The 25,416-nt window shown below is 47.5% G+C and overlaps 1 protein-coding gene across 1 annotated transcript in view; it reads right to left on the bottom strand.

Annotated features, from left to right (window-relative positions):
• The window catches only part of SKAP1 (src kinase associated phosphoprotein 1), a 71,876-nt gene extending 58,895 nt beyond the window's left edge, over nt 1-12,981 (bottom strand). The window contains exons 1-3 of the mRNA XM_014262061.2: nt 12,892-12,981; nt 11,433-11,538; nt 8,560-8,585 (exon numbers count right to left, since the gene is read on the bottom strand). Coding sequence (XP_014117536.2) covers nt 8,560-8,585; nt 11,433-11,538; nt 12,892-12,934 — 175 coding nt within the window. The 5' untranslated portion in view covers nt 12,935-12,981. The remainder of the gene's footprint in view (nt 1-8,559; nt 8,586-11,432; nt 11,539-12,891) is intronic.
• Nucleotides 12,982-25,416: the final 12,435 nt, after the last annotated feature.

The raw sequence follows: 25,416 nt of genomic DNA, 5'->3' as shown, positions 1-25,416 counted from the left end.
GGGAAAAACCTGGGAATGCCAGTCCTGAGGGCCAAAATTCCAGAGGCAAATCCAAATCCTTGTCCCTGCCCTCAGGCCACGACCTTGCCAGAAATCCGTGTGTAAAATAAAGAATTACACTAAAAGGGAGAATTTTCCAGGATTTTAGGGAAGAAGAGCTTGGAAATCCTTCAGGAGAGAGGGAAAAGGGATTAAAATATGGATTCCCTGCAGAAATTTCCAGGGTTAAGGATAAAAACAGGGATTCCCTACAAAACAATGAACAAAGTGTGGAATTGGGTTTTCCCCTCCTAAAATTTTCCCGGATTTTGGGGAAAAATGCTTGGAAATCCTTCAGGAGAGAGGGAAAAAGGATAAAAATGTGGATTGCCTGTGAAATTTACTGGGATAAGGATAAAAACAGGGATTCCCTGCAGAAATTTCCAGGAATAAGGATAAAAACAGGATTCCCTGCAGAAATTTACTGGGATAGGGATAAAAACAGGGATTCCAAGAAGAAATTTATAGGAATAGGGATAAAACCACGGATTCCCTACAAACCAGTGGCCAAGGGCAGGGTGTGGAAAGGAGCTTTCCGCTCCTCAAATGAACCTTACGTTGAATTTTCCAGGGAATTTTCCTCCTGCTGATGGATTCTCTGGAGTGGCCACTCCGTGCCAGGTGTTGGGGTGGATTTTTATCGGGAATGCGGCGGCGCTAAAAGGTTTGGGATTCAATATTTGCTCAGGACAAAGCGGCGGGGCCAGGCCCGATAAGGGAGCGGAGGCAGCTGCTCCTCACTCAGCGCCCTCCAAACAGCTCCAAAACTGGAATTCCCAGCTGCTCCTTCATCATTTTCCAGCCCCAATTCCCACTTTTCTCCTGGTAAACACCGGGAGAGAGGCCGGAAAACACCGGGAGAGTCCAGCTTTTAATCCAGGCCTCAGGGAAAGGCCTCGGGCCTAGCAGGGAAGGCCCAAATTTTCCCTTCATCCCAGAAAAAGGAATTTCCAGCTGTTCCTTCATCATTTTCCAGCCCCAATTCCCACTTTTCTCCTGGTAAACACTGGGAGAGAGGCCGGAAAACACCGTGAGAGTCCAGCTTTTAATCCAGGCCTCAGGGAAAGGCCTCGGGCCTAGCAGGGAAGGCCCAAATTTTCCCTTCATCCACAAAAAAATTGGATTTTCCCACATTCAGCATTTCCCAGGGCACATTTTCCCAGGAAATTTCCAGTTCCTCATCCAAAGGAACCGTCTGGAATCAAATGAGGAATAAAACGCCCAAGGATTTTCCTCTCCAGGATCAGCTCCAGGCCCAAATCCCAAACTCCGCTGAGGTCCCAAGCAAAAAATTTGGGTTAAAAATGAGAAATTTAGGGGTAAGAGTGAAAATTTCTGGATTAAAAGTGAAAAATTTGGGATTGAAGTAAAGAATCCAGGGTTAAAAATAAAAAATTCGGGGTTAAAAGGAGAAAATTTGGGGTTCACAGAAATTCATGGAATTCCCGGTGCTGGGAGCATCTCCGTGCCCCCATCCCAGCTCTGGGAATGGCAAAATCCTTTCTACAATTCCTTAAAAACAACATTTCCTTGGAATTTTGCCTTTTTTCCGGCCCCACACGGAGGTAACAGGTGGCTGCCTCTAACGAGCTCCAGGTGTGGGATTATTGGGATAACGAGCAGCCCGATCCCGCTTTTCCAGAGGCTGCGCCGGGCTGAGCGGCTCCGGTACCTCGGAACGCTTTGGAACAGGAACAAATTTTCCCAATTTTCCCAATTTTCCCATTTCCAAACGGGAAAATTCCCGCCGGGATCAGGCGGAGGGAGAAGCCGCTCAGCACATCAGCCGCGGATCCGGTGGGAAAATTCCCAAATCCGGAATATCCGAGCATATTATCGTCATAAATTGAGGGGGGTTTTTGCCAGGAAAGTGGGAATTCCCAAAAATCCCATAATCCACCCAAATAAAGCTCGGCTGGAAAATGATCCACCATCAATCGTTCCCATTTTTAGGGATCATTCCAAGCGCAGCTGCGCCGCACAAATCCATGGAAACGGAGCTGCTTCCTTTTCCTTTCGCACTGGGAATATTCCGGAATGTTCCTTCAGAACCTAAACTCCACATCCCGTGCTCCCTAAAAACCCAATCCCATGGTTTTTCCATTTGGATTCACATCCCAAGGATTTCTCCTGCTTTTAATCCACTAATTAGATTTAGAGGAGGAAAATATCTGGATTTAGAGAAGGAAAATATCCGGATTTAGAGAAGGGAAATATCTGGATTTAGAGAAGGAAAATATCCTGATTTAGAGTAGGAAAATATCCAGATTTGGAGGATGAAGAGCTCTGGATTTGGAGGAGGAAAAATTCCCCCTCTTTTCCAACTCAAACCTCTCCTTAAATCGTCAAAAATCCCCAAAACTAAAATCACTTTTTAACGGGAATTTTTCCTTCTTTCAGCTGCAGCCGCTTCCCACGGAGGGAAAGAAAAAGGGAATGAATGAATCCCAGCAATGCCAGGAAAAAACTTTCATTTCCCACAGCTTTTTATGGGAATTGCAATTAAATTTCCTTGGCTTTCTCACGTACCCAGAGCTTCATTAAACAGCTCTTAAATCCCGGGAAAAATCAATACCGGGCGAGCTCCGGGTGGGATTTTACAAGGAGCGGAAGTGAAATCCCAAATTCCCGTTCAAATCCCAGGAAAAAAAAAACTAAAATTCCTCCTCAAATCCCACCTGGTTCTTTTAATATCCCTGGATTTTCAGAGATTCCTTTCCCAGAGCTGTGAAAGGATTTTAGGAATGGTGGTTTAATATCCCGAGAATTGGCCGGAATCCTTGGAAAATCCCATGGAAATGGCGCCGCAGCCCCAGAAAAAGTGGGAATGGACGAGATTGGAGCTCTGGGATTTGGGGTGAAGCTCTGGAAGTGCTGCTTTTACAAATTTGGGATGGCTTGGGCCGGGAAATCCAGGACATTCCCATTTTTCCAGAGCCTTCAAAGCTCCAGAGTTTGGATTTTCTGTGGGATGAACCTGGGAAGAGCCGAGGGTTTGGTGGGTGTGACTTCCTTGGAATTCCAGGGCCTGGATAATTCTGTATTTCCTTAAAATCACACATTTTTTTATTTATTGTTTTCCTCGGAGTGCCAGAGCCTGGATAATTCCATATTTCCCTAAAATCCCAAGTTTTCTATGGATTGATTTCCTCGGAGTGCCAGGGCCTTAAAAATTCCCCTTCAAATCCTGATTTTCTATTCCATCCATCCCTCCCATTCCCAGCTTATCCCAACACAATTATCCCCCCCAAAAAATTCCACCTGGAGACTCCAAACCGCTCCAGCACCATTTCCTGGGATGTGATCCCACCCAAAAATCCCAGAAATTCCTCCCCACATCCATAAGGAGCCAAATTCCCTTCACTTCCCAAATTTCCACCCCGAGCTGTACACGGAATCCGCTCCAAGCCTCGTTTTTCCCCCTCATTCCCAGGTTTTTTTTGTTAATTACTCGTAATAAAGCAAATTAACGGCGCTCTAAAAACGCCTGGAAAAGGGAAAAATCTTTGGGATCGGGGTTTGGATGGAGCTGCTGGAGCTTGCAGTGATTCCCTGCGCCCAGCAGGTCGGGCTGCAAGGCAGCGGAGCCGGGAATGCGCCGCTGGAATTTCCCTGCCATCCCCTCCCCCAGGCGTGGAAAAAACACGGAATTTCTTGGGAATATCCAAACCCAGCAAGGAATCCCGGGAAAGGATGAAAAGGTGGATTTGGGGCTGGTGGAGAGGGGGGATTATTTAAAATATTAAAATTTATTAATTAATTAATATTATATTATTTCTTAATTAATAATTTATTGATTAAAATTGATAATTTAATATATTAAAATATTCCAGATCCTGCAGTGTGTCCGAGTTTAGGGCGGAATAAACAGGAAAAACCAAAGCTTTGGGATTTTGAGGATAATCCCAAAGGGAATTCAGCAGCTCAGGGGTTAAATTATTCCTTGTCCTAGGGCAGTGAAAATTCCTGGATCCAAAAAACCTGGAATAAGTGGAAAATGATTAATCCTTAATCTTTAATCCCAGGTGTAAATATTCCGATATTTTCCCTGTCTGATTGTGGGGTTGTTTTTAGTCAGGGAAAATTCCCAAGAGGAGAAATCCCAAACCCGGCTCAGAGCCCACAAACGACATTCCGGGAGATTCCCTGCTTGGAATTCCCTGCTTGGAATTCTCAAGTTGGAATCGGAGTTCTCAGCTTGGAGTTCTCCATGTGGAGTTCTCGACTTGGAATACTCAAGTTGGAGTTCTCCGCTCAGAGTTGACAACTCTGGAATTCTCTGCTTGGAATTCTCAATCCGAAGTTCACAGCTTGGAATTCTCCACTCGGAGTTCTCAGCTTGGAGTTCTCCACCTGGAATTCTCCACCCGGAATTCTCCTCTCGGAGCAGAGCCTCGGGCAGGGCTGCTCCGAGCTCGTTCTCCTGCATCCCAGGAACTCAGGGGTTCCCAAAATGCCCCAAATCCATGAAAACCAGCGGCTCCCTCCTTCCCTCTGGATCTTCCAGTCCTCTTGGATCACCCCTGGATTCTTTTCCCTCCCTTTTTCCTCCCTTTTCCTGCCCTTTCCTCATCTCCCCCGGGATTTCCTCCCTCTCCTGGCAGTCCTTGGCTCTTTTCCATCCCAAATTTTCCCTCTGGAGAATTATGTAATAATTCTGCAGAATTCCAGGCAAAACTGGGCAATAATTAATTAATGATTCTGTAGAATGGGCAGTAATTAATAAATAATTCTATAAAACTCCAAGTGAAGCTGGGCAATAATTAATTAATAATTCTACAGAGCGGGTAATAATACATTAATTAATCTGCCAAATTCCTGCAAAACTGGGCAATAATTAATTAATAATTCTGCATAATTTGGGGCAAAACTGGGCAATAATTAATGAACAATTAATAAATAATTAATGAATAATCCTGCAGAATTCCAGGCAAAACTGGACAATAATTCATTAATTATAATTAATAATATAATTAATTCATTCATTAATAATCCTGCAGAATGGGCAATAATTAAGAAATAATTCCATACTGAAGAAACGATTCCCAAAAATCCCAAAAGTTGTTTTGTTTTCTGTCCGTCCCCGTGGAGTTTTGATGTTTGGAAACGCGGGGAATTCCTCGCGCGGCGCCGGGCCGGAGATTTCACCGACAGCTCCCAAATCTCGTCAATCCCAACTTTTTTTTCTTCCCCTTTTTCCTGCTTTTTCCAAACACTTCATAAATCCCGGCCGGGTTTTGCGTTCCTGAACCCTGCTCCGCAAAAGCGGCGCGAGCCAGAAAGGGCTTTGGATAAATAAAACTTCCTAAAATCAGCCGGCACTCCATTCGTTCCGGACACCCCGGCACGGCTTCAAAGGGAATTTTTGTGACAAAAAAAGGGATTTTGGGATTTTTTTTTTGGGCTGTTTTAATGATTTGCTGCTTGTTCTTGTCAAAACTACACGGAGCAAAAATGCGGGAGAGGGGAGAGCCTCGGGAAACGCCAGGTTCCGGCTCCTGTCCGGCTCCAGCTCCGTGGATTTGGGGTTTTACAGGGGAAAAAGGCGTTGGTTTTTTTTAAAGGATTTTTGGGATGGTTTTGGGAGCTGTCGGCCTGCCTGCCATGATTCCAACAGGATTCTGGGAAGGATTTGTGAGTTTTAGTCCAAGGCAGAGTGAAAAAAGGGAGAAATGGATAAAAGGGAGATGAAACGATCCCAAAAAAGAGATCCCAAAAAATGAGACAAAAAACAGATACAAAAATCACCAAAATGGGGTGAGGCCTACTGGGGCCTACTGGGGCCTACTGGGGCCTACTGGGGCCTACTGGGGCCTACTGGGGCCTACTCCAACTTTCCTCCTCGTTAATGGATCCTTTTAATTACCAGAGACCCCCATTTGTAAATCCTAATTCTTCCCTCCATTCTCCACATTTACATTGATTGGGACATGGAAAAAATCCTGGGGAGAAATCTGGGAAACGGGAACGAACCCAAACACGTGGAATTCTGCCTGATCGGGATTTGACACCTGGGGCTGGAGATCCCTGGGACCGACAGAAACATCTCAAGCAAATTCCCATTCCAGCAGTGCCTCTTTCCCTCAAAATTCCCATTCCAGAAGTGCCTTTTCCCATCACAAATTCCCACTTCAGCAAGGCCCATTTTCCCCTTACAAATTCCCATTCCAGCAGTGCCTGTTTTCCTCAAAATTCCCATTCCAGCAGTGCCTGTTTTCCTCAAAATTCCCATTTCAATGATCCCTCTTCCCTCACAAATTCCCATCCCTCTCTCCCAGTTTCCCTCCCAAATTCCCACTCCAGCAATTCCAGAATTCCAGCCCTGACCCCCAGCTCCCGTTTATCCCCACGGAGACCTTTTCCCCCTTTATCCTTCCCTTTCCCACAGCTCTGGCTCCCCTTTCCCTTCCCAAATTCCCGGTCCTTTCCCGCTTTCTCCTCCCTTGCAGTACCCCCGAGCGCCTCTCGCCGCTCCCTCAGACCGTTCCTTCCTTCCCTTCCTCCCAAATCCCAGCTGCTCTCCAACGTTTTCCTTGGAAAACAGCGCCAGGAGCTCGGGGGAAGGGCTCCAAATCCCGATTTTCCTTCCCAAATTCCCTCTCTTTCCGAGGAGATCACTCGGAATTAAATGCACGGGATTGAAACGCTTCACCCTGGCGATTCCAAAGGGGAATTCAGCTCCTGCTGGGGCTCTGTTCCTATGGAATACGGGAAAAAGAAATTGGAGCTCCAGCGTTTGGTGCCAGGGATTTGGGAACAGAAATTCCTGCTCCGGATCCTTAAATCCTGCTCTGTCACATCCACACTTAAATCCTAAATTTTCCTCAAAAGTGGGGGGAAAAATCCCATCCTGAAATTAGGGAACAAATCAGGAATATCCAAGAATTCCTTCCTCCAAAAAAACCAAAAACCAGGAGTGGAAAAAATCCGCTCCGGAAAGAGAGAAAGTCCCAAACTCCTGATTTGGATGAATTTTTTTGGATCCTGGGATTGATTCGGTTCATCCCAGCCAATCCTGGGAAGCCCTGGTTTGGGATATCTGGAATTCCTGGGATTTTGCTCTCCAGAGGCATTCCCAAAGCTCTGCCTTTACCGGATCTGGCTCAAGCTGGGCTTAAATCCTTTAGAAAATATTCCCTAAATATTCCAAGGAAAATCCTGGAAGGAGCCTCTTCCTTAAATCCACCCTCCTTTATCCCGGGATTTCCCAGCCCTCTTACCTTTATATTTAATTTTATCCCTAAAAAATCGATCCCAGCTCCACAATTCCCTGGCTCTTTTCCACCCAGGCCACCCAAATTCCCATTCCGGGCTCTCCTTTCTCCACACGGATCAAGCTGAGCCTCCTCCTACATCAAATCCGCCTTTTCTCCCTCGGATTTTCCCATTTTCTCGGAACGTTTTATCCCAACAATATTCATTCCCAAGGGACACATCGAGAGAAGAGCTGGGAATTCCCAGCCGGAAACTTGAAGGCAGAAATTCCCAGCGGGAATTCGAAGCGAGCCGGGCTCTCCTTTCCAACCCCCTGCCCGGTTCCACATCCCCATTTTCCTACTTTTCCTTCAGCTTCCGACTCCACAAAAAGAAAATTCCGAGGAACAAAAGCCTCCCTCCTCCTCCACCCTTGAAATTCCATGAACTTTTCCCAATTTAAAAACCTCATTTGGAGCCTTTTATGCGCTCGGATCTTCCCTCCTTCCCATTTTATTTCTCATTTTCAGCCCAGCTGTCCCTCGGACTTTTCCAAAGGGTGCCAGATGCTGGATTCAGCGGGAAAACAATGCTCGGGAAGCAATTAAAGCTCCGAGGCTCAGATTCAAATGGGATAACGCCGCTCCCGGTGGGAATTGCGGGGCTGCCGCGCTCCCGGCTTTTCCAGGATGGGCTGGAAGCCGGCCCTGAGCGAGGAGGGAAAACACGGGAATTTGTTCCTGGGGAAAAGGAAGGATCGGAAGAGTTGGAATGCCAGGAAGGGATTTATTCCCACAGTAAAGGATCGGAGGGGTTGGAATGTTGGGAATGGGTTGAATTCCTGGAGGAATTGAAGGTTTGGAGGAGTTGGAATGGCGGGAAAGGATTTTATTCCCGGAATTACGGATTGGAGGGATTGGAATGGCGGGAAGGGATTTTATTCCAGTTGCTCCCAGCTCAGTGGAGCTCCTGGAGATCTTCCACAAATATTTAACAAGGAATGGTCATTCCCGGAAAATTCCCATCCTGATCCTGGACTCTGCTCTGGAAAACCGAGGGACACCCCGGAATCTTCACTTCCAATCAGTTCTCCATGGGAATTCTTTTCCAAGCTTCCCAAACTTCTCCAGATTTCTGGAGTTGCTGGAAAACTTCCCAGAGCCACAGGAATTGTGGGATTTGCTCTCTGGGATGAGATTCCCGCTGCGGAATTTTCCCACCCCAGGAACTGCCCCGCACATCCATAAAAACCCTTACTCCTGGGAATTTGGCACCGGGAACGCTTCCCAATCCAACCCTTCCCAGCCTTTTCCCAGCTGGACTCACCTCGGGATGGGAATTCCAGGTGGTACCTGAAAAAACAAAGGGAAAATGAGCCCTAAAATCCCGGATTTTCCTCCAGGATTATTCCAGCCTGAGGAATTAGGGATGGACGGGAAAATCCAGGAACCCAGGGAATGGGAAACGCAGGGAATTCCAAGAGGAATTGGGGTGTGCCAGCCCTGGAGAGGGCTTGGAACAAGCTGGGATAGAGGGAAGGGAATGGGTGGGATTTAAGGCCCTTCCCAACTGCAATTCCACGGATTTCCAGACATTGGAACGGATCCTTCCCCAAACACAAAAATTCCTGCCAAATTTTTTCCCTCAAATCCTTTAGAAGCCACTTCCAAACCCAAAATATTCCAGGATTTTTTGCTGAGCTCATTCCCAGAAAGTGGAGGGTGAGCCACGCTCTGCCCATTCCCAAAAAAACGAAAGGATTGAATGTAAAAGATCCAGGATTCTTTTCTCTCTCCCACTTCGGGCAAATCTTGGGAATCGTTTGAATCCAGGAACGGGGCTGGGAAATTTGGGAATCCCACCAAGGATTGGGAATGAGCGCAAAGTGCCCCTCCCAGGATGAGCTCCGGTGGCAGGAATCCAAGGTGGAAAAATCCAATCAATTGGGATCCTCATTAAAAGCTTTCATGGAGAAAATGATTTCTCGGGAACATCCGAGCTCCCGGCACGGATCCATCGGGAAACAGCCCCGGAATTCCGATGAGGGGCCTGGCATTTATTGGACTCGTTTGCTTTGGATTGAAAAAAAAAACCGGGAAAAATCCAAAATGTGCACAGGGAGAAAATTTCCCGGGATATTGGGTTGGGAAGAGCCTTTTGGAGGAAAAGTTGGGAATTTCTCGGGATGTTTTTGGGAGCGGTTCCCAAATTCCACATGGAATATTTTCTCCATCCCGTGGCTGCTCCATTTTATCCCTAAATCCCAAAATCCCAGCCCCACGCGAGGGCATCTGGAAAAGCAGCTCCAGCTTTTTTTTCCCACAATTTTTTTTATCCTTCAATCCCAACATTTCCATGGAAAACTCAAATTATTCACCATTTAAGCCGAAAAAAAAATCAGCTCTTAGAGATCCCTGCATTCCCCCAATCCCAAAAAAATCCAGCATTCCCAAAATCCGGGATATTCGTGCCTCGTGGGCAAAGAAGAGAAGCAAAAATCCCTTTTTTTTTTTTCTGGGAATTTTTGCCTCGGGAGCTTTTCCTGGCCATGTTTTAGCGCCAACATTTCCTGAATGATTTTCTGTCACTCGCAATTCCCGCTCCACGAAAGCACCGGGGCTTTGTTCCCGACCTCTGTCATTTTTAATCCCAGGAAATGGCCTAAAAAAAAATGGGAAAATTGAGTTCCGTTCCCTCCCAGAGCAGCTCCGGGAAGGCTGAGGGAAAACACCAAAAAATAAAAAAAATAAGAAATAAAAGCTTGGATTTTTCCTGCTTTTTAAAATTTTTTTAGGATTAAAAAAACAGCAAAAAATTCCGGTTTTGGCTCCAGGATTCCATGCTTGGATTGGTTTTACTCAGGGAAGGAAAATTTGGGATTAAATGGAATTGGGAATGGAGGGAGGAGGAGTTTTTAGGGAATGTGGAAAAGGCGTGAGCTCGTTTCTGCCTCTGCCAAGGGAAATCTTGGATAAATCCCATCAATGCCGGATCTTGGATTTCCAGGAAGTTCCCCCATGGAATTTCACTCTTTTCCCAATATTTTCTTTAAGATTGGAGTTTCCCCCACCCCTTCCTGCAGAAAACCTCATCCCAAACCTTATTTTCCCAAATTTCCAGGATATTTTTGGGCCTACAACACCCAAAAAACGCAAAAATTTGGGCAAACTTGGGTTTAACGGGATTTGAGCAGCTGGAAAATCCCAAAATCCAAACCCTCTGAGCCGGATCCATAAAATCCAGGCAGCTTCCAATCAAATTCCCTGTTTTTCCTCATTAATTAAGAGCTGATATTCCCAAGGGATGGGGTGGGATGGGATCTTTGGAGCCGGGATTTGAATGTCTGGGAAAACAAATATTTTAAAAAATCGATGCTGGATGAGATTTCCAATAGCGGGGGAAAAAAATGGGAGCCAGGAAAATGGGATTGGGAATTTTCCATTAGGGAAGAAAGGGATTTAAATTAATTTCTCAGCTCAGTTGAGGCTCTCAGGTTTCAGGTTAACGATGGATCCGGGAGGAAATGGATGGGAAAAGTGGGATAATTCCATCAGCTGGGCTGGGAAAGGCTGGAAAATTCCGGAAAGGAACAACCCAGAAGGCTCCAAAGGGAATTAGCGGTGGGAATGAGCTCAGGGATAAAAGGAGGTGAAAATGGGATTAATTTAATTTGGATTAAGATGGGAAATTCCTTCCTTAAAAGAAAAAGTGGGGGGTGGGAATTCCACACCGGGAATAAATCGGGAATAGCCAAGAATTCCTTCCCCAAAAAAAGTAAAAAGAGGCAAAAATTCCCATCCTGAAATTAGGGGAAAAAATCAGGAATATCCAAGAATTCCTTCCTTAAGAAGAAGGGGGTGAAATTCCCATCCTAAAATTATGGAATAAATCAGGAATATCCCAGAATTCCTTCCTCAAAAAAAAGGGAGGGGAGAGGGCAGGAAATCCCATTTTGGGATTGAAGAATAAATGAGGAATATCCCAGAATTCCTTCCTTAAAAAAAGGAGGGAAAAATCCCCATCGTGAAACAGCGAAAATCCAAACAAAACTACGACACTTTCCCAGAATTCTCCCGTTATCCCGAGCCTGGAATATCCATAAAATTCCAGACCATGGGGGGATTGCAGCAGAACGAGGAATGCTCAGGATCTGATGGAATTCCGGAGGATTTGGGTTAGGAAATTCGGGAGAACCGGACCTGGTTTTGACGCGCTGGAAGGCGCCGAGAATCGCGTCCCGCTGCCGCTGGGCCCCGGCGCTGAGCGGCTCCTCCCGCAAAACCCACGCCAGGAAATCCTCGGCCTCTGGAAAACAGGGAACGGCCGGGAAATCAGGGAAATCGGGAAGTTCTCCTCGGAGAGGAAAAGTGGGAATGGGAAGGGGTGAGGAAACGGCCTCCACAGCCCCTGGAGAGCCGTGGGGTGGGAGAAGTTTGATCCCAAATCCCGCTCTGTGATTTTTGCCGGATCCTACAGGGACAGTGACGAGGTCACCCCAAAACCTCATAAAATATAAAATTAATAAAAAATTAACGACTTTAATTCCTCCATTCCCAGGCCCGGAGCCTCCTCAGCTCCTGGAAATCTCCTCAGGGCCTGGAAATTTCCTTGGGATTGTCAAGAGCCGGCAAAGTTTGATCCCAAATCCCTCTCCGTGATTTTTGCGGGCTCCTCAGGAACAACAATGAGATCACTCCAAAACTTCAAAAAATACAAAATAAATAATAAAGAGAAATAATTAAAACTCTTCCATTCCCATCCTGGAGCCTCCATAATTCCTGGAAATCTCCTTGGGATTGTCAAGAGCCGGCCAAGTTTGATCCCAAATCCCTCTCCGTGATTTTTGCCGGATCCTTCGGGCCACACCAGGGTCACCCCAAAACCTCATAAAATACAAAATGAATAATAAATAGAATTAATTAAAACTCCTCCATTCCCATCCGAGGGGAAAACACGGAATTTGGGCAGGAGCTGGGATGGATTGGGAGAGGATGGGAGCGGAAGTTTTCCGGTGTTTCGGAGGGGAGGGATGAGCTCGGCAGGAAATGAGAGCAGAAATGCCCAAAACCCCAAAAGGGGTCGCGGCCGCCTCCTCGGAACCTTCCGGATATGGGGGCTCCGTAGGATGGGATGGAATGGAATGGAATCCCCGCTGGGCTTGGGCTCGTGGGAAACACAGGGAATTCCAAGAGGAATTGGGATGTGCCAGCTCTGGAGAGGGCTTGGAATGAGCTGGGATAGCGGGAAGGGAATGGATGGGATTTGGAGCCCTTCCCAGGACCCCCCAAATTCTCCTTGGGGTCAGGGAGCTCCCACTGACCCCAAATCCTCTTTGGGATTGGGGTCAGGGAGCTCCCACAGGCCCCAAATTTTTGGGGCTGGGGACAGGGAGGTCCCACATCCCTAAAATTTTTGGGGACAGAGTCAGGGAGGTCCCACAGCCCCCAGATTTTGGGGGTCAGGGAGGTCCTACAGCCCCCAAATTCTCCTCAGGGTCAGGGAGGTCCCACAGCCCCCAGATTTTGGGCACCAGGAAGGCCCCACAAGCCCTGAAGAGCCCAAAGCAGCCCAGAAAAAGCCACCCCAAATCCTTTTGAGCTCCACCCCGCTGCAGACTGACCCCACGGGGTGGGAGGAGGGTGAGGAAGGATTTGTTACCTCCCAGGAGCCTCCGGATCTCCTCTGGGATCGCGGGATCCATGGGATTCCTTCCCAGCGGAGCCGGATTTGCCGCGATGGCGCTGGGGCGGTGAGGAGGAAGCAGAGAGGGCGGGGACACCCCAAAAAGAGGAGGAGGAGGAACCTTTGGGGCTCGGATTCCTCCTCCTTTTAAACCCCAGCACATCCTTGGGGAATCATTCCCAGCTGTCCTGGATGATCCCAAAAATTACTGGAAATATGGGGATTTCTGTATGGAAAAACTCCTGGAAATATGGAGATTTCCGTGTGGAAAAACTCCTGGAAATATGGAGATTTCCATGTGGAAAAACTCCTGGAAATATGGAGATTCCTATATGGAAAGATGGAGATTTCCATATGGAAATATTCCTGGGAATGTGGGGATGCTGCTCCAGAAGGAAATATGGAAAATATTCCTGAAACCGGAAAGATTTCCACAGGGAAATACGGGAAATACTCCTGGAAAGATGGAAATTTCCACATGGAAATCCAGAGCTGCTCCCAGGTGTTTTGGGCCCCCCAAATTTCTGGGAAATGAAGGGAAAAATTCCATTTTTCCTCAGGTTCTCAGCACAAACCATTCCAGGAACAGGTGCCAGGAGCATCCCGAGCGTTTGGGGTCGGGATTTGGGCTGAGGAGAAACCCCAAAGCAGCTCCAAAGTTCTTCCAGGGCCATTTTGGGTTGAGATTTATCCCAAATCACATTTTCCAGGGAGGGGGATTTGGTGGAGAAGGGACCAGAAAGGGCCAAATTCCAGGAAAAGTTCTGGATTTTTGGGATTTTTTATGGGGACAGAGGGAGCACAGGGGGATTCTCCAGATCCGGGACCAGAAACCTCGGAGCCGTCGCTCCCACATCGTTCCCAAACCCAGGAATTTCCCATCCGGCATCTCCCGGATTTTGGCCGAGATTTGAAGCTCGGCTTTTCCCCCTCCCCCTCGAGCCTTTTTAGGCTCAGCTCAGCTGCGGCTTGAGCTCGGTTTTAGGGTGAAAACGCGGAAGGGAGCGTTGGCAGCGGATGCTGAGGCCTCGGAGCGCAGGAAATGCGGCTCAGGGGGCCCCGAGCAGGAGATGGAAAATAAAAATATCGCAGGGAAATAAAAATATCGCCACTCCCATCTCCGGGCCAGGTAGGGCCAGGATTTGGGGAATTGAGAGGATTTTTTGGGGAAAAAACCGTGGATTTCTCTCTCCTTAAATCCCCCAGTCAGGTTGGGTTTCCTGAACCAGGATTTAGGGAATTGAGAGGATTTTTTTGGGAAAGAAATCGTGGATTTCTCTCTCCTTAAATCCCCCAGCCAGGTTGGGTTTCCTGAACCAGGATTTAGGGAATTCAGAGCTTTTTTCTGGGGGGGAAAAGTAATGGATTTCTCTCTCCCTAAATCCCCCAGTCAGGTTGGGTGTCTTGGGTCAGGATTTAAGGTATTGAGAGGATTTTTTGGGAAAAAAATCATGGATTTCTGGCTGTCAGTGCTTCTCCCTAAATCTCCCAGTCAGGTTGGGTTTCCTGAACCAGGATTTAGGGAATTCAGAGCTTTTTTTGGGAAAAAAATGTGGATTTTCCCTGTCAATCCCTGCTCCTCAAATCTCCTGGCCAGGCAGGGTCTCCTGAGCTGGGATTTAGGGAGTTAAAGCCAGGAAATAAAGAGAACAGAAATTAAAATATCACAGAATCTCAGGAAAAAGGATTTTCCCGATTTCCAGGAAAAATTGTGACTTTTTTTGTTTGTTCCCCCTCCCCCTTCCCTTTTTTTTGGTCACCACTTCAATTTTTGGGATGTGTGGAATGGTGACAGATTTGGGATCGGTTGGGAATGGGGATGAACCTTGTCCTGCAGCCTCACAGTTTGGGGAATTCCGCACCAAAAACCTCCTCCCCACCGGAGAAAATTCCCACCTGGATCCTCCCAGGTCCCGGCCGGGGCTGTGCCCTGCTGACATCCCTTGGAAATCCAATTTCCCGGGAAACGGACGCTGGATTGGGCGTAACCATGGAAACAGAGACGGGCGGCCTTGGAGGAGCTGGGGAGAGGCAGAGCCCGTTTCCAACCGGGAATATCGGGAATATCAGGGAAAAACGGGAGAGGCAGAGCCCTTTTCCTATCGGGAATATCAGGGGAAAATGGGAGAGGCAGAGCCCTTTTCCTATTGAGAATATCGGGAATATCAGGGAAAAATGGGAGAGGCAGAGCCCCTTTCCAACCGGGAATATCGGGAATATCAGGGGAAAACGGGAGAGATAGAACCCTTTTCCTATTGAGAATATCGGGAATATCAGAGAAAAATGGGAGAGCTCCGGAGGTTTGATCCATCTGGATCACAAGGGTTTAAAATTCCAGGTTTATTTACAATTCCAGGATCACAAGGGTTTAAAATTCCAGGTTTATTTACAATTCCAGGATCACAAGGGTTTAAAATTCCAGGTTTATTTACAATTCCAGGATCACAAGGGTTTAAAATTCCAGGTTTATTTACAATTCCAGGATCACAAGAGCGATTCCTGCCGGGATCCAGCAGGGACGGGGCAGCCCCTGGGAATCCTTGGCTGAGGGAATTCTTGGAGGTCATTCCAAGTTTCCAGGATGCTCCTCAGCCCTGCTTTGTGCTTCCTGGAGCCTTTTCCCTTGGCTATCCCAGGTTTTTCCAAGTGCTCCGGAGGGAATTCCCTGCGGGAATTTCACTCGGGAGCTCTCGGAGAGCAGAAATCGATGGCTCAGGAGCAGAAATCTCCGTCTCTGCCATCCCAGTTTTCCTTCCCTTCCTCCCCCACCCGGCGCATGGACAGAGCCTGGAAACTTCCAGGAATCCGCCGCATCCCGGGAAATTCCGTGCCCTGAAATCCCTGGATTCGGCAGTGTTGTGGAAGGAGCTGTGGAATGTTCTGGGCGCACCTGGGGACGGGAATTCGGGAATGCGGGATAAATTTAACCCCCAAAGGGGCGGCGGAAGCGATGGGAGGAGCGGAGTAACCCACACCTGGCTCGCCAAATCCTTCGGGAACAGGGAGGCGTCAGGCCGGGCTTATCCCGCTCCGATCCCTCGGATTTCCCGCTTGGATTCCCTTGGATCTCGGCTCCCGGCGGCGGAGGCAGCGAGCGAGACGGACAGAGTGACACGGGCAGGATGAGCTGTCACCTCCCATTTGAGGGACACGAGCGGCGCCCTGGAACCGCTTCCCGATGGATTCCCGATGGATTCCCGATGGATTCCCGCTGCTTCCAAAGCCTTGGAATGCGGCGGGGTTCATTCCAGGCTGGCGCATCCCGGAGTTTATCCATCCTGGAGCCCCCTCGGAGCTGATTCCGCCTCTCAGCGCATCCCTCTCTGTACCTGGAAAAGGCAGGGAATGGATTTCCCCAAGGATCCGGCGGGATCTGGGGAGCCTGGAGAGGGATTAGGGGAGGGGATGTCCCTAAACGGGGCTGGCTCCAAAGGACAGCAATTCCTGCCCCAAATCTGTCCCAAATCTGCCCAGTTCCACCTCATTCCCTGTGTTTGGCAGGATCCAGGGAATTCTGCCATGGCATCTCCGAAGGACAGCAATTCCGGCCCCAAATCTGTCCCAAATCTGCCCAGTTCAGCCTCATTTTTCCCTGTGTTTGGAGGATATGTTCCCTCTTAATTTCCCTGTGTTTGGCAGGATCCAGGGAATTCTGCTGTGGCAGCTCCAAGGACAGCAATTCCTGCCCCAAATCTGTCCCAAATCTGCCCAGTTCAGCCTCATTTTTCCCTGTGTTTGGCAGGATCCAGGGAATTCTGCCGTGGCAGCTCCAGGGACAGCAGCTCCTGTCCCCAGTTTATCCCAAACCCCATGGTTCATTCCCTGCGTTTGGCAGGATCCAGGGAATCTTCCCATGGCATCTCCAAAGGACAGCAATTCCTGCCCCCAGTTTGTCCCAAATCTGCCCAGTTCAGCCTCATTTTTCCCTGTGTTTGGAAGGATTATTCCCTGTGTTTGGGGGATATGTTCCCTCTTAATTTCCCTGTCTTTGGAAGAATCCAGGGACCCAGGGATTCAGGGAATTCTGCCGTGGCAGCTCCAGGGACAGCAATTCCTGTCCCCGAGCTCTGAGGGACCTTTGTCCCCACCCTAAGCCCGGAGCTCCGTCCCAGCTCAGCCTGGATCAGGATAAACCCGGCCTCGGGTTTAATTAAGCCCCCATCAAAGCCTGACAGGGTAGCTGATGGAAAACCTGATGGAAAACCTGATGGAAAACCTGGAACAAACCCCGGAAACAAAACCCCAGAACTTCCCTGAGTTCTGAGCATTAAACAAGTGAAAAATCCCCACCAAAATTCCCCCTCAAATGTGGGTGGGGGTGCTTTTATCCCTGGGAATCCAGGAAATCCTAAATCCTGAAATCCCAAAATCCTGGAATCCTGAATCCTGAAACCCTGAAACCCTGAAATCCTGAAATCCTGAAAACCTGAAAACCTGAAATCCTGAAATCCTGAACTTCTGAATCCTGAAACCCTGATATCCCCAAATCCTGAAATCCTGAACTTCTGAATCCTGAAATCCTGAAATCCTGAATCCCAAAATCCTGAATCCTGAAATTGTGAACTCCTAAAATCCCAAAATCCTGGAATCCTGAATCCTGCAACCCTGAAATCCTGGAATTCTGAACTCCTGAAATCCCAAAATCCTGAAATCCCGAAATCCTGGAATCCTGAATCCTGAAACCCTGAAATCCTGGAATTCTGAAATCCTGAATCCCAAAATCCTGAAATCCCGAAATCCTGGAATTCTGAACCCCTGAAATCCCAAAATCCCCAAATCCTGAATCCTGGAATTCCCGAAATGTCTGCCAGAGGGGATGGGAGCTGTCACCAACCCCGGTGACGACCCCAAGGGACAGGACTGATCCCTGGGAATGGTGAAAACCATGGAAAAACCGCAGGGAAAAAGCGGGATTGTCCCAAGGCCTCCCTCTTCCCGCATCCAGGGATTCAATTAGGACGGAACCCTCGGGGCTCTCCGGTCGGAATTAATGGGAAGGCTGGGATGCAGATGGGCCGCCTGTCAACTCCAGGGCGGGATTTTCCTGACGATTCCAGGATTTTTCATCAAACCCTCGTGTTCCAATTTGTCACCGGAGCCGGGCAAGGGGGAGGAAAAGCTCGGGGCTCGGGATTGAATCCAGCCGGGAAAATCCTAAAGGATGGCCCTGCTCGGGCGGGGAGAGGGATTTGGGGATGCTGGAATTGGGATTTGTCAATGGAAATGGGAGCAGCCCCTGGATCTGTTGGGATTCTGGAGAGAAATCACCCAGAAAACGGAATTTTTCCAACGGGAATAAAGGAAAATATGATTGGGAAGGAAATAATTCCGGTTTCATCCCTTGAATTTTGATGGAAATTGAGGTTTCCAAGGCTTGGCTTCCCAGCCTCTCCCAGGGAAGAACTGATGAGGAAAAGCAGCCAATAATGGGAAATCTGGGAATTTCGGGAATGCAGCAGTTTGCCGCAGCTCATTCCCAAACCCATGTGAAGCGTCGGGATGAGTTTTCCTGCTTTTGGAAAAGCTCCCACTGTCCCAGGGTGCTCCAGCCCGGCCTGGGATAATTCCAGGGATCCAGGGAAATCCCAGCCCCTTCCCACCTGAATCCTTCTGGAATTCCAGAACTTTCCAGGCCCAGGCATGGCTGCTCCCCTTTTAAAGACTGAGAAATGGATTCAGGAGGGGATTTGGGGGGAAAAATTCCTCCCTTTGAGAGCAGGGGTGGAATTCCCAGGGAATCTGTGGCTGGAATTGTCCCAGGCCAGGCTGGAAGAATCTGGGATAGTGGGAGGTGTCCCCGGATGAGCTTTTCCAAAAGCAGGAAAACTCATCCCGATGGTTCCCAGGGACTCGGGAATGAGCTGTGGGAAGCTGGGAGTGCTTCGCGTTCCCAAAATTCCCGTTGACGGCTGTTCTCCCATCAGTTCTTCCCTGGGATGGAATCCCAGCCCAGGGAATTTTTTTGGCTAAAAAAGAAAAACCCCAACATTGTGGAAGGTGAAATCTTCATCACGACGGAACTTCCGCTCTGTCCCCTCTGGCAGGAAAAATTCCCGCTGGGAGAGGTTTCCAACACGGGGTTTTGGGGTCAGAAGTGGGAATTTGGTGATCCCTCGGAATATTCTGTGATTCCGTGATGAAACCAAAGCCTGGTTCCACTTTTTGGGGCCGGACTCATCAAAATTCAGCTCGCACGCATCGGAACGACTTCAAAAAAAAAAAAACCCGGAATTTTGGGGCAGCAGCAGGGATGAACTCTGGAGTCTGGAGCAGAAATCTGCGGGTTTGGGATGTTTAGGATTCCAGGGCATCCCTCAGAACCCAGGCCTGGCTTTATGGAAAAGCGGGATCCTGGCTGGAGCAGCCGCAGGTGAGCGGTCAGAATTCCCTCGGAATTCCATAAAACCCATCATTCCCGGTTTTGGAGCCGCGTTCCCGGCCAGGGAAGCAGCTGCCTGTCCCTGGTGGAGATGAAAAGCCATCCCTGGAGCCGAGCGAATTCCATCGGAGCAGGAGCAGCTGCTCGGAAGCTTCGGGAAGCGGAAAAAAAAAGAAAATTAAAGGAAAAAAATTCCTCATGAATAAATATTAGGAAAAGCGGGGGGTGGGTGGGGGAGAAATAAAATTAAAAAAAAGAAAATGACGCTTCCCGAGAACAAAAGAAGAGGAAGTTCAGGGAGAGACGCCGGGAGCTTTCATCTCGGGAGGGAAAAAAATGTAATTAATGCAAAAAATCTCCCGCAGCAGGGCCGGGCTGGATCCGGGATCAGAGATAAGGAATTTTATTTTTTTTTTCTGGGAATAAGGAAAGCCATAAAGTGCAATTCCAGCGGCTGTCAGCGAGGGAGAAGCCGCAAAGCTCCTGACTCAGCTTCCCGGGAATGCTCGGCAGCCTTTGATCCCCGGGATGCTCGGAATTCCCGGGGGGAAAAGGGCACGGGTGGGGGAAAGAGGGAACGGAGGGGAAAAGTCGGGTTTGAGGGGAAAAAAAGATGTTTTGAGGGGGAAAAAAGATGTTTTGAGGGGGAAAGAGGGAATTTTTAGGGGGGAAAGGGACAATTTCCGAGGGAAAACAGCCCCGGTTTGAGGGAAAATGGTCAATTCTGAGGGGAAAAGAGTCCCGAAATGAGGAGAAATGCCCATTTTTGAGGGAAAACAGCCCGGGTTTGAGGGAAAATGGTAAATTCTGAGGGGAAACAGCCCGGGTTTCAGGAAAAATGCCCAATTTTGAAGGGAAAAGAGCCCGGGTTTCAGGAAAAATGCCCAATTTTGAAGGGAAAAGAGCCCGGGTTTCAGGAAAAATGCCCAATTTTGAAGGGAAAAGAGCCCGGGTTTCAGGAAAAATGCCCAATTTTGAGGGGAAATGAGCCCAGGTTTGAGGAAAAATGCCCAATTCTGAGGGGAAACAGCCCAGGTTTTGGGGAAATAACCCAATTTTGAAGGGAAAACAGCCCAGATTTGAGGGAAAAAGAGACGTTTTTAGGGGAAAAGGACCTGGTTTTGAGGGAGAAAGAGGGAATTTTTAAGGGGAAAGGAGCTATTTCTGAGGGAAAACTGCCCAGGTTTGAGGGAAAATGATGAATTCTGAGGGAAAACAATCCGGGTTTGATGGAAAAGAGACATTTTTAAGGAAAAAGAGCCCAGGTTTGAGGGAAAACGCCCATTTTTGAGGTGAAAGGAGACATTATTGAGGGAAAAGGAGATATTTTTGGTGGAAAAAGAGACATTTTTGATGGAAAGAGAGGCATTTATGAGGGATGCAGTCGTTGCTGGTGGTCGAACCCCATCTGATGAGGAATTCCGTGTTTAAAAAAACCCAACAATTGACAAATCCCAAAGCTCCGGTATCTCCCAGCAGACGAGGATCCAGATTTCCTGCCTCTGGAATTCCCCGGCGTTATCTCCATCCCCCTCTCCTGGTGCATCTGGGCTCGCTCCCTTATCTCTTGGGAGGAATTCTTGGATTTACAAGTTCTGGGGGAGCCACAAATGGATCAAAGCCTTGGAATGGGTTTGGGAATGCTGAGGCTGAAGGGAAAATCGGGATCAGGGGTGGGATGTGGGTGTGGGGACAGATTTGGGGGAGAAGATGCTCCTCAGAGCAGATCCTTCAGAGTTTGATCCAAGAGGGAGAGGTTTTTTTGGGAATCTGCAGTCCCCGGGAAGGACTGGGATGGTTCTGCTCCTTCGGGTCTGGTTTTCTCCTTTATCTCTTGGGAGGAATTCTCGGATTTACAAATTCTGGGGGAGCCACAAATGGATCAAAGGCCGGGAATGGGTTTGGGAATGCTGAGGTTGAAGGAAAAATCGGGATCAGGGGTGGGATGTGGGTGTGGGGACAGATTTGGGGGAGAAGATGCTCCTCAGAGCCGATCCTTTGGAGTTTGATCCAACAGGGAGATTTTTTGGGAATCTGCAGACCCTGGGATGGTTCTGCTCCTTCGGGTCTGGTTTTCTCCTTTATCTCTTGGGAGGAATTCTCGGATTTGCAAATTCTGGGGGATCCAGAGAGGGATCAAAGCCTTGGAATGGGTTTGGGAATGCTGAGGCTGAAGGGAAAATCGGGATCAGGGGTGGGATGTGGGTGTGGGGACAGATTTGGGGGAGAAGAGGCTGTTCCTGCTCCCCCTGAGAGCAGATCCTTTGGAGTTTGATCCAAGAAGGAGAGGTTTTTTGGGAATCCGCAGTGCCTGGGCAGGACTGGGATGGTTCTGCTCCCCCAGGTTTGTTTTTTTGGGAATTTTTGCTGTGATTTCCCTCCCAGGAGGCGAGGGAAGGGCTGGATGATCCACTAGGGAGCACCTGTGGGCCGGGATATCCGGAGGGGCTTTTCCAGAGCCAGCTCCAGGCCTTTGGAATGGTTTCCACTGGAACGATAACCAGGGAAGGGGCTCTGTGTTTATTTAGGCCGAGAGCTCCCAGATAAATGACAGCTCCGAAGATGCTTTTCAGCACTTCATAAATCAACCGCCAGCTGGGCAGTTTCACCTCGGAAACGTCTCCTGCTTTTTTTTCTCCCTCTTTTCTTTCTTTCCTCATTTTTTTTCTTTCCTCTTTTTCTTCTTCATCTCTTTTTTCTTTCCTCATTTTGTTTTCTTTCCTCCTTTTTTTTTCCTTTCATCCTTTTCTTCTTCCCTCTTTATTTTTTCCCTCTTTTTTTCCTTCTCTACTTTTTATTCCTTTCCTCCTTTTCTTCTTCCCTCTTTATTTCTTCCCTCTTCTTTTTCTTTCTTCCTTTTTTTCCCTTTCCTCCTTTTCTTCTTCCCTCTTTATTTCTTCCCTCTTTTTTTTCTTTCCTCCTTTTTTTTCTCCCGACTTTTTTCCCCTTCCTTCCCAACTTTGGAATGCTGTTCCATCCAAAAAAAAAAAAAAATTAAAATATATATATGTATAAAAATATAAAAGGAAATATTCCAGCTTCATTTCGTGCCTCTTTTCATCGCCTCGCTCAGCACTTCCAGGGATTCACTGGGGTTCCTTTTCCTCAGATTCCCGGGAATGTCGGTGCCCCTTTCCCCGGAGCGAGCCGAGATTCCTGCCCGGAGTTTGTGCCAGCCTGGAAATCTCCTTGGGCAGGATTTGAAATCCAATGGGATCAGGAATGGTTTGGGCTGCTCTCCCGGCTCTTCCCAGGCCTGGAATGGTGCTTTGGCTCCAGGGATTTTGCCTCTGGATGAGGGAGATGGTGCCAAAATGTTGTTGAGGCCTTTGGATTCTCAGGGAATAGGGTTGGGATGGGATCCATGGGATGAAATGGGATTCATGGGATGGGATCCATGGGATTCATGGGATGGGATCCATGGGATGGGATGGGATCCATGGGATGGGATCCATGGGATTCATGGGATGGGATCCATGGGGTGGGATCCATGGGGTGGGATGGGATCCATGGGATGGGATCCATGGGATGAAATGGGATCCATGGGATGGGATCCATGGAATCCATAGGATCCATGGGATGGGATCCATGGGATTCATGGGATGGGATCCATGGGGTGGGATGGGATCCATGGGGTGGGATGGAATCCATGGGATGGGATCCATGGGATGGGATTCATGGGATGGGATCCATGGGGTGGGATGGAATCCATGGGATGCGATCCATGGGATGGGATTCATGGGATGGGATCCATGGGGTGGGATGGAATCCATGGGATGCGATCCATGGGATGGGATCCATGGGATCCATGGGATGGGATGGAGTGGAATGGAACGGGTTGAGTTGGAAGAGACCTCCAAACCTCAGAGCGGGAAGGAAAAGGGCTAAAAAAGCGGCAAAAAAGGTCCAGATTTTAAACAGGGGCTGGAAAATTGGGAATTTCAGGTGTGGCTGCCAACATTCCCAAGAAAACGGCGCCAAAATTGACCCAGACTCGTGTAATCCACGGGAAAATTCCTTCAAAAAGCAGGAGCAGGAAAGGCGAGATGTTCAACAAAGGGGCCTGGAACTGCTCCAAGGCCCCACCTGGGAGCTTTTTTCCAACATTTTTTCCAACTGCAGCCCTGCTTTAATCCCGACTCCTGTTCCCAATTCCCTGGGAATGTCCAGAGGATCGCGCGGAGCCGAGCAGGACCTTGATGTGGCTTTTAAAAAAGCCCAGGCCTCCGATCTGCTGAGGCTCAGGGAATTCTTTGGCTCCTCAGCAGATGTTGGAGGGGTTCTGGGGCTGGGCAAATGTTTGCAGGCGTTTGGGAAATGTTCCTGCATGGAAAATGTCATTTCTGCCTGGAAAATGTTCCTGTGTGGGAAATGTCATTTCTGCATGGAAAATGTTCCTGAGTGGAAAATGTCATTTCTGTGTGGAAAATGTAATTTCTGCGTGGAAAACGTTTCTGTGTGGGAAATGTTCCTGCGTGGAAAATGTCATTTCTGCATGGAAAATGTTCCTGTGTGGAGGAATATAAAAATGGAAAAAATAGGAAAATAGAGAAATGTGGGAATAGAGAAATGTGGGAATAGAGAAATGCAGGAAAATAGAAATGGAGAAATGGAAAAATGGAGAAAAATAGGAATATAAAAATATAGGAATATAAAAATACAGGAAAATAGAAATGGAGAAATAGCCAAATCCATTTGATATTCAAGATTCCCACCAGGAATCAGAAACTCCGAGCTGGATTTTGGAACCACGCTGGCCTCCCAAAATCCAGAAAAATTCACACCCAGGAACCCCACCAGGAAGCAGAAACTCTGTGATGCTTCTTGGAACCGCTCCAGACTCCCAAAATCCAGAAGAATTCCCAGCTTTCTGCATCCTGATCCTTCCAGGGTGGATTGAGATGAAGCGACCTCACCTCGGCTTTATCCGGAGAGCGATTTCCATGGTTTTGGGAAGAGGAGGGGAAGAGCGGGATGTGGTTTTTCCCAAGCTGTGGGGCGTTTCCTGGCGGGTTGGGAGTGGTGACGGATTATCTGGAGCCGCCGGCCTTCATCATCCTCGCGCCTGCGGAATTGACCCCAAATCCTCGGCCTTGTCAGCGAGCCACGGTGTCCGAGGAGCTCCCCCGGCCCCGGCGCCGCTCCCGGAGCCGTTGCTGCTGGAAAAGCTTCAGTGGTGGAAGGGAAAAAAATCTCCTTCTGCACTCAAACCATCAAAACATTGGAAAAAAAATCTCATTCTGCACCAAAATCATCAAAACTTGGGAAAAAAAATCTCCTTCTGCACCCAAAAAATCTCATTCTGCACCCAAACCAGCAGGATTCTGGAAAAAAAATCTTGGTTTCCACCCAAACTATCAGAACTTGGGGGGAAAAAAATCTCTTTTTCCACCCAGACCATCAGAACAGTTATTGTTGTTAATATATTATATATATTAACAATAATATAATATAATATAATATAATATAATATAATATCATATCATATCATATCATATCATATCATATCATATCATATCATATCATATCATATCATATCATATCATATCATATCATATCATATCATATCATATATAATATAATGCATAATATAATACATAATGCATAATATAATGTATAATATAATATAATATATTACAATTTATCTATTATCTATTAACTATTGTTATCTATTATATGTTATCTATTATCTATTATCTATTATCTATTATCTATTGTATATTGTATATTGTATATTGTGTATTGTATATTGTATATTGTATATTGTATATGGTATATTGTATATTGCATATTGCATATTATAATAAATATATAATAGATAAGTAATTATAAATACATAATAAATACTAAATAATAATTTATATCATCGATATAATAAATAAAATACCATCACAGAATTTCTGAAAATTATTCATGGAGGGAAATCCTTTTATTTTTTTATTTGTCCCCAGAAATAAATTGAAATAAAAATTTCATTAAAATTTGGTTTAACCCAAACTGGGAATTGGGGGGAAATCAGGGAAAACTTCCTTGGAAAAACATTCCTGGGAATGAGGATAGAAAATAAAAATTTTAATAATAAAATACCAAGTGCAAATAAAGAAAGTAAAATGTGACATAAG

Source organism: Pseudopodoces humilis, chromosome 29 (assembly GCF_049639895.1).
Source record: "Pseudopodoces humilis isolate 2021_Gansu_Grassland_sample_001 chromosome 29, ASM4963989v1, whole genome shotgun sequence".
Lineage (NCBI taxonomy): Eukaryota > Metazoa > Chordata > Aves > Passeriformes > Paridae > Pseudopodoces > Pseudopodoces humilis.
The sequence above is the reverse complement of the archived record's forward strand: the minus strand, read 5'-3'. Positions and strand labels throughout refer to the sequence as shown.